We start from the raw sequence: 8,956 nt of genomic DNA, 5'->3' as shown, positions 1-8,956 counted from the left end.
TACTCTTGCGCATGCGTAGTGGGCGCAAGTTGCGCAAGTGAAAACCCGGACAATGATTCAGCTTAATTTTCTGTACCCGATGTGTGCATGTTCGCGAAAACTTGTGTTTAAGTTTGTTTACAGATGACATAGCAAAATTATATGTGTTCTTATGACAGGGTTCTTCAACAAACTCCCCAGACTGAAGAACGCAATTGCAGATTAACCGAATGAGTGGGCAAGCAAATATTAATATATCGTGTCAAAACGAAATGACTTTTTTACTTTGTGCACCCAACAGATGGAAAGAAGGACCCGATGAACTATGAGGGAAACATACCCATCGGACTTCCTGTCACTCTGGGTCTGTCTCTGTCTCTGTCTCTCTCAGTATCTCTCTCTCTCACGGGGGTGGAAGCCGGGAAGGGGGTGGGGGGCATGTGTGATGTACCAATTAACAGTTAGTAGTTACTGACTCTGTTTTTGTAGTGATAAAAAAAAAGTGTCTGGAATGACCAGGAATTTCAGTGCTGGAATGATCTGGTCGACTCTCCTAACTGCAGTGAGTGGGAAGGGGTTTGGGCCCGGGGTAATGTTGGTTTTAGCCGCAGCTGGCCGACCAGCGGGGTGTGGGTGAGTGGCGGTGGGGGGAGGCGGGCGGTTAAGTAGTTACATTTATTTCTTGGGACTGCAGGTTGGAATGCAGCGATCGCAGGGAGAGGGGCGAGGAACAAGTTTGCTTGCACGTTTTTTGTTGGGTTTTTTTTTGGTGTTTTTGCGGTTTGTTTATTATTGTTATTTTGCTTCTTTTTTTGTTTTTATTTTTTGGGGGAGGGGCGGAGTTGTTTTTGTTTGTTTTCTTTGTTGTTTATAACATTGCAAAATACGAACACCTTGACCCGTGCAGCCCACGCGGCTGCTGCAACTGATTTGGGGTTGTTTTTGTTTGTTTTCAACTCGCCCATCAAGGACAATATTTATTTCTGCGGCCATCTGGGATCTTGCGCATGCGTATATACTTTTACACGAAATTCGAGCATTGCCAAAGGTGATCTTACTTTCTTCCTTCCGTATCATGACCACAATCACATTTTGATTATTCTGTCACTGTATGGGAGATCTGCAGGAAAAGGAACTAACTCCGCCACCAACAAAAAAGGACCTTTATTTCGGCCGCCGTAGTATCTAAGCTGGACCACTCCGGTTAGCCGCGGCGAAGCCGGCGCTCCCCGGCCGGGGATAAACCCCGACCGGCGGCTCCAGCCCGTCATAGTTTATTTACTCCGCTAATTTGATCCATGATCCCTACACTAAGAATTGAGAATATTACCTAGATCCTCTTTCTTTCTTTGGTGGTGATTCAAAGGAGAGAGAGAGACGGAGAGAGAGAGAGGGAAAAAAGGACAAAAGTAACAATCATGTGTTGTCGGTCCTCAGTCCAGTTTCTTCAGTTGATAGTAGTCCCCATTGCTACTACAATCAAACTCTGGTCAATGACGTGCCATCGTATACACACGCAAAAAAGAGCACACAGAAATTCGAAAGAAGCCTGCTGTTTCGCACGTTCTGCCTCTCCGGTCGATCGCCTTTGTTTCTCAGTCGAAGTTTAATTCCGTCCAATCTCAGTCGAGAGATCAGATCATGTGATGCGCCTCTAGTCCATAAGTCATGTGGAACTCAGCCCATGCAGCGCGGGTCTATCCACGGCATCATTAAACTGGACTATCGTTTCCCTCGTGATTGGGAGGCCACTAAACTGTACACTGACACTATGGGTGTCTCATCGATGGCGGACTGTGGGAGGTGCATGCCTACAGTACTGCATGTATACCACTGATTGTCCGTACGGCATCTGACCAATCCACTTGGGGACGATATGATACTAGACTGAGTCGTATTAAGCATCAGTGAACAACGGCTATCACCGTTGGAAACTATAATATGGTATGCGCGATGTCTCGGCATAACATTGACAGACCTTGACAACTGCCTTTGCCATGTTTGAATTTCAGCCCACTCACCAGACTCATGGCCTACTCCGTTTTCTTCCCAGTTTCTCATGAGTCGGTCATAAATGTAAACTCTTTACTGTACAATGAACCAACTGAGACTTATTTGTACTTATATCCTACCCGTGTCATACTCAGCTGTCATAAACTGCCGGCCGGTGCGTGTAGAAACATGAAACTGAGAAAGAAGTCACCCCCTGGCTTGTCTGCTGACACCCTGACCACACCCCACAGATTGGCACGTCATGAGCAGACAGGTTTGATTAGTTCATGATGACAGGTGTAACACATTACATCTCTAGTCTTCTCCTGCGTGCCAGTGTGTGGGCTGTGACTCGGACACCGGCCACGTACACCGACTCTATGTTCGAGTGGATTTTTACGCATCAGTGTTGACGTTTTTACCCTACCATGTAATCACGGATGTATATACATGCAACCCGGGCGTACACTGTGTTAACAACGTACCCATCCTAATCTAGAACAACAAAATTACCCCCCTCCCCCTCCACCGCAAATGTTAGCTGCCCGTAACGGCTGACATCAGAAATAGGACCGTGAAGTAGAAACGCCGGAGACGGAACTGCTGTGTGGGGGGGTAGAGGGGAAGATAGCTAATCAAAATAATTGATCTCTGTACCCGTTCCTTGGGAGATCCAAACGTATATGCATTTTTAAGGAGGTGGTGCATAGCCTGACTGATTGGTTGAGCTCATGATGCCGTGAACCAAACAATTAAGCATTTTCAGGCAAACAAGCACAAGCCGGCGCAGGTCGGGATCCGAAGTGTTACGAACAATAACCTGTACTTGGGTCGACGAAGATGTCGACTTTGGGAGAATCGACCACACAGCCCGTAAGTTCCACTCGGCTCACCCGGCTGTAATATAATGCATTCCTCAACATGTCACTGCAACTTGCACCCTCCCCCCCTTTTTTTCCCCTGTTTTTCACACACGTACACAGGACTCCTGTACAGGGGCGGGTACATGTTCCGCTTTGTCTGTCCGTGGACGACACAATGCAGATCCACAGGTCAAGCTTAATTTTATATACATTTCAGTTCAGATGTCTTCTGGTCTCTCTCTGTGTCTCTCTCAGGACTCAGGACACTGCATGTTTTGAATGGTCACCAGACACTGACGTGCTTGCAGGCACACACACACACACACACGCGCACCACACACATGCGCGCGTGGACAAATACACACACATGGAGCAATGTCATGTCAAAGATTGATTTTATTCAATCTTTTAAACAAAGAACGGAACAACTTGAAGAAAGAAGTAATAAGGTATAATCAGGAAAAGAAAGGAACGCGAAAAAGGAATCTCGACGTCCATCACCCATCATTCCGAAAAGTATAGGACAAGCCATCAAGCACATTCCTGATCCTAAAATCATCAGACTGTCATTGAAGGCATCACAATTGTGTCTATGGTGCTTTTGTAATTAAAAAAACCCCACAAAAACAATACAAAAAAAACAAAAACAATCTAAAGCAAGATCTTGTCAAATTAACAGAAAGTTGAACATAAATTCAATAACACAGGAAGAAAGAGAAGACTCTATATACAATTACAGACATAGAGACAGAGCAGACCAGACTATCATTGAAGACATCACAATTATGTCTCTATGGTTGTTTTTGTTTTATCAAAATCATCTCAGGTCTGGTCATATTGGTAAGAAAATTTCATGACAGAGACCAAGAGAGCGTACCGAGCTAACGTTGAAGACTTCACAATCATGTATGCAGTTGTTTTTGTTTGTTGTTGCTGTTTTGTCGAAAACATCTCATGTCTGGTCATATTAACAACAACATCATCATCGCATCATCAACAACAGCAGCAACAACAAATTGATGATCAATTTTTATGACAAGGAGAGAGAGAGAGAGAGAACCAGACTCTCATTGATGACATCACGGTTACGTCCACATGTTTTTGACGAAAACATCTGAGGCTGGTCATATTAGAAAGAATGTTGACAATAAATTTGATGAGAAAGACAGAGAAACATAGAAGGCCAAACAAAGTACTATCATTGAAGACCACAATTATGTCCACAGTTGTTGTTTTTGTTTGTTTGTGGGATTTTTTCTTCTTGTTGTTTTGCCAAACACTTCTTAAAATCTTAGATTTGATAATGCATTTCATAACACATGCCCTCCCTCTTTTGCAAACACAGAGAGAAAGAGAAAGGGACACAAGACGCGCGCACGTCTCTCTCGCTCTGTGTGTGTGTGTGTGTGTGTGTGGCCAAGAACATTTCAAGATATTCTCATTTTTACAAGGAATTTGATCATGAAGTTTATGGCACGAACTGTTGTCCTCGTGTCCCTCCCTCCATCTCTTTCACAGTCAGAAAGAGAGGACCACAGGACCAAATGTCATTGACACACGTGCCGTAAAGATTGTTTTTAATCACAGACATTTCATTCATGTAAAAAAAATATAATTTGATTTATATGTTTTGTGGCACAGGTTCCCCCCACCCCCAACCCTACACATCACCCTCCCCACTCTCCTTCTCTCCCTTTTTTATGAATGAGCACACACACACACACACACACACACACACACACACACACACACACACACACTACGCACACTGCACACTCAAACAACCAATAAAAAGTATCGATGCATCTGGCTCCTCAGCTCAGCAGTTCCAGCCAGCAGAGCTAGAGACCAGTGCTGCCCACACCGCCACCCGGTCCCCTGGTCAGGGCCCACTGTTATCATGGCGGTCCACCGCGGTCAACCCACCGCTCCCATCTTCGAGGAACCCACCATTCCTTGGAGAAATCCAGTTCAGCAGTTGCAGATGCCACCAGAAGACACAGCGTGACTGGCGGGCAGCATTGGGGGCCGGGGCCGGGGCGTGTGTTTGTTCATACCGTCGAAGCTGACCATCAGAGTCCGCGTGACGTCAGAGAAGAGAGCGTCCAGATTGTGCGAGGTCTTAGCGCTGGTCTCCACGTGGGACATGTTGTAGCGCTGGGCCACTGCGCGTGCGTCCTCTGACGTCACTTCCCGCTTGCCTTTCAGGTCACTCTTGTTGCCCACAAGCACGTGCTGGGCCTGGAAGGAGCAGGAAGAGGTCACCACAAAAGGTCAGGGTCAAGGTCATAAAACGTGCAGGTCGCTGACATTCAAAAGGGAAGGATATCTATGTAGCTATCTGTGTGTGTGTGTGTGTGTGTGTGCGCGCGTGTATGTGTCAGTGTGTGTACGTGTGTATGTGCGACTTTCTCTCTATCTGTCTGAGCCATGTCGATCTATATTTCTCATTATTTTTCTATTTCTATATGAGTGTTAAGGGGTGGTGTGTGTGTGTGGTTGTGTGTGTGTGTGTGTGTAATGCTCTCTCTCATTTACCTACTCTGTGACCCTCACTCCTCTGTGTAAATGCCAGAGCAAATGTCATGGTTAGGTCAGTGCTTCAGGACTGTGCCAGTTAGCAATGCTCTTTTTCTGCCCGTCAGTCTCTGTGTGTGTGTGTGTGTGTGTGTGTACGCGCGCGCGCGTGCGTGTGTAGTGTATGTGCGTGTGTCTTTCTCTGTGTCTAATTCTCTCTCTGTCTCTCTCTCTCACACACACGCGAGAGAGAGAGAGAAAAAAAAGAGAGAGAGAATGAATCGATCTGGGCGGTTATACAATGGAAGGGTAATCCTGCAGTTTAGAATACTAAACTCAGGGGCCGTTAAAATGAAAAAGTAGAAGGTGTTTTAGACTGACTTCGATGCGCTGAGTCGAATGCAACCCTCAGCTAAGCTCTAAGACCACTCCTTTTGCCACGAAACTGGATCAAATGCACGGTAAGTAGTACTCCTTCTCGACCTGCACGCCATTTTGACGTAAACACCACGTCACCAGCAATCAAAATGGCTCGCCGATAGTTGCTCGGGAAGTGACCGACTGAGTTTACTATTTATTATGTCTCTTGTTTCATTGACAAGGAGTGGCCGTAGAGCTTTGCTGAGGGTTGCATTCGACTCAGCGCATCAAGGTCAGTCTAAAACAACCTCTATTTTTTCATTTGAACGGCCCCCTGAGTTTAGTATTCTAAACTGCAGGATTACCCAATGGAAGATATTGTTTCCATGGAAATGACTTGCAAAACTAAAACAAAAAAATGTCATATCCTCACATATCATTCACTTTAAGTACTGACTTTTTTTCTTTTCTTTTTTCCTTTCTTTTTTTTTAACACCCTGCTTGACTCTCCTCCTAGCTCACCTTGTCTGTAGCGTAGCGCTCAATTTCGGCACGCCACTGCGGGACGCTCTGCAGTGACGTCATGTCCGTGACGTCATATACGAGGAGGATGGCGTGAGCGCCGCGATAGAACGTTGACACGATGTTCCGGAACCGGTCCTGCCCCGCCGTGTCCCAGATCTGCAGCTTTACCTTCCTCCCTGCCAACAAGACAACGCCATGATACATACATGTTTCGCCTTTCAGGTCCTCTGCAGTTCTGCAGGACTATCTGCAAATCATCTTTCAGCATAGAGTTGTGAAAGGTTGGAGTGCACTGTTAAATGTAACGAAATCAGTTAGAAATATTAAACAATTAAAAAAATCTTATTGACAGTGATTCTAGATCATTAGTGCAGAAATAGGACTTTGACGAATAACTATTTAGGCAAATTAGCGTGCAAATGCAAACCCTAAAACCGGCAATCTATTATACCAAGAAGTGGCGTGGAAAGGCCGCAAGGCTTAGTTTTTGCCCCAAATACTGCACCTGTACCTGACAGAATGTTACAATGGCAGCACCGAAACACAGATGATCAGTGGCTCATTATGATCCACCTGAGCCTTCTGTGACACAACGTTATGCTGTGTGCACGTACCAAGTGGTATGGCCACGTCTCGCGTTCATCAGGACTGGCCAAAACCTTCCTACGGGGAACAGTGCAGGGAGCAAGGAGAGGAGGCAGGCAGGAGAAGAGGTGGGAGGACATCATCTCAGAGTGGACAGGTCTAACCCAAAGTGAGATGGTCAGAAGGAGACAGCCGCGAGGGATGGTGAGGCTGGCTTCCAGTCAACGAGACTACGGCATAGATAGATAGCACGTACCACAATTCAAACAAAAAGCACCCCCAGACCCCCATCCCCACCCCCACAGATCAGCCATTTCCCCCATTTTTGACAGGCGCAATAGCTTTGGACTTTCAATCTGAGGGTCCCGGGTTCGAATCTCGGTGACGGCGCCTGGTGGGTAAAGGGTGGAGATTTATTCGATCTTTCAGGTCAACACATGTGCAGACCTGCTAGTGCCCGAACCCCCTTCGTGTGTATACGCACGCTGAAAATCAAATACGCACGTTAAAGATCCTGTAATCCATGTCAGCGTTCGGTGCGTTATGGAAACAAGAACATACCCAGCATGCACCCCCCCCCCCCCCCCCCGCCCCCCCCGAAAACGGAGTATGGCTGCCTGCATGGTGGGGTAAATAAACAAAACGGTAATACAAGTAAAATGTTACGTGTCTGTCTTAGTGTGTATGTGTGCGTGCCTGAAATCTGATTGAATTACACAGGAAACGAATGAGGAGCGCCCAGTGGCAGCCATCAGTTGGCTCTACCCAGGCAGGCAGCCTGTTGTGCAAATGACTCCGTGTTTGTAAAGCGCTTAGAGCCTGATCTCCGTCCAAGGATAGACGCTATAAAAGTATCCATATCAATCAATCATTTCATCCCTTATTTGCAAGAAAATGATATGACATCACGTACATCCTATAAATACATGGACACCCCTTATCCTATCCAATCCTGCCAACTCTGCTTCCTCATTAATTTTATCCTGTGCTCCCAAAGTCCCATGGCACGTCCACCCTTGATGAACAAACCTCCGCCACTTATAGCCATTTCTATAGTCCGCTTGCACTCATAATGGTATGCATCTTAACCTGATTATTAGGCGAAGACATAAGATTGATAAAGAAAACCTGACGGGCGCAATAGCCAAATGGTTAAAGAGTTCGACTTTCAACCTGAGGATCCCGGGTTCGAATCTCGGTAACGGCGTCAGGTGGGTAAAGGGGGGGAGAGTTTTCCGATCTCCCAGGACAACATAAATTATGTGCAGACCTGCAAGTGCCTGAATCCCCTTCGCGTGCATACGCAAGCACAAGGTCAAATACGCACATTCCTGACATCCATTTCAGCGTTCGGTGGGTTACGGAAAGAAGACCATACCCAGCATGCACATCTCCGCCAAAAACAGAGTAGGGGTAAAAACGGTCATCCACGTAAAGGCCCACTCGTGAACGTGGGAGTTGCAGCCCGCGAACGCAGAAGACGAAAATAAAGAAAACCAAAGAAACTGAGGATCAGTGTAACAGGCCAGACTTTACCCTGTCCAGAGGATACCACCGTATAAACTGGCCAGGGCCAAAATATACATCCGGCGAACTAGGCTAGTTTGCACCCGGGATACAGTTTGGCCTAGGCCAGTTTATATCCTCTGGGTCATTTTATACTCCTTCTTTTTCTCTTAAATACATTGGTATATCGAAGGGCCATTGATGGTTTAACGATTCTAGTTTACAATTTTGGATAAAATCATATACCCTTTGGTTTAAGTAGTAACTGAATGTTTAGAAGACGGAATGAACTTATCCTCAAGAGAAGATTTATTTTTTGAAATTACGTATTTATTGCACTCCCTATTTGTGAAGGGTACAAATGTTGATTTTTGTTGGATACCATCCCACACTGGATTCCGTTATAACGACCAAGCAGATAGGGCAGCAAAAAGGGGAGCAAAAAATCATATAGATAGTATAAAAGTATATTGCCCATTGTCATACAAGGAAATAAGCAATATACTAGAAAGAGACTTTCATAGGTGCTTGAATTCAAGTCTAAAACCTCGTCAGTTGACTCTCTCAGACTTTGGTCCGATTCGCAGACCAATTCTGAGCTTAGCTCTCAGACTATTATCAAATTCATT

At 45.8% G+C, this 8,956-nt stretch overlaps 1 protein-coding gene across 1 annotated transcript in view; it reads right to left on the bottom strand.

Annotated features, from left to right (window-relative positions):
• Positions 1-4,529: 4,529 nt before the first annotated feature.
• LOC143290886 (uncharacterized) overlaps positions 4,530-8,956 on the bottom strand; it is a 9,388-nt gene continuing 4,961 nt past the window's right edge. Inside the window, exons 2-3 of the mRNA XM_076600439.1 lie at positions 6,234-6,412; positions 4,530-5,075 (exon numbers count right to left, since the gene is read on the bottom strand). Coding sequence (XP_076456554.1) covers positions 4,806-5,075; positions 6,234-6,412 — 449 coding nt within the window. The 3' untranslated portion in view covers positions 4,530-4,805. The remainder of the gene's footprint in view (positions 5,076-6,233; positions 6,413-8,956) is intronic.

The sequence above is a fragment of the Babylonia areolata genome, chromosome 16 (assembly GCF_041734735.1).
Source record: "Babylonia areolata isolate BAREFJ2019XMU chromosome 16, ASM4173473v1, whole genome shotgun sequence".
Classification (NCBI taxonomy): Eukaryota; Metazoa; Mollusca; class Gastropoda; order Neogastropoda; family Buccinidae; genus Babylonia; species Babylonia areolata.
This window is presented reverse-complemented; position numbering and strand designations above follow the sequence as displayed.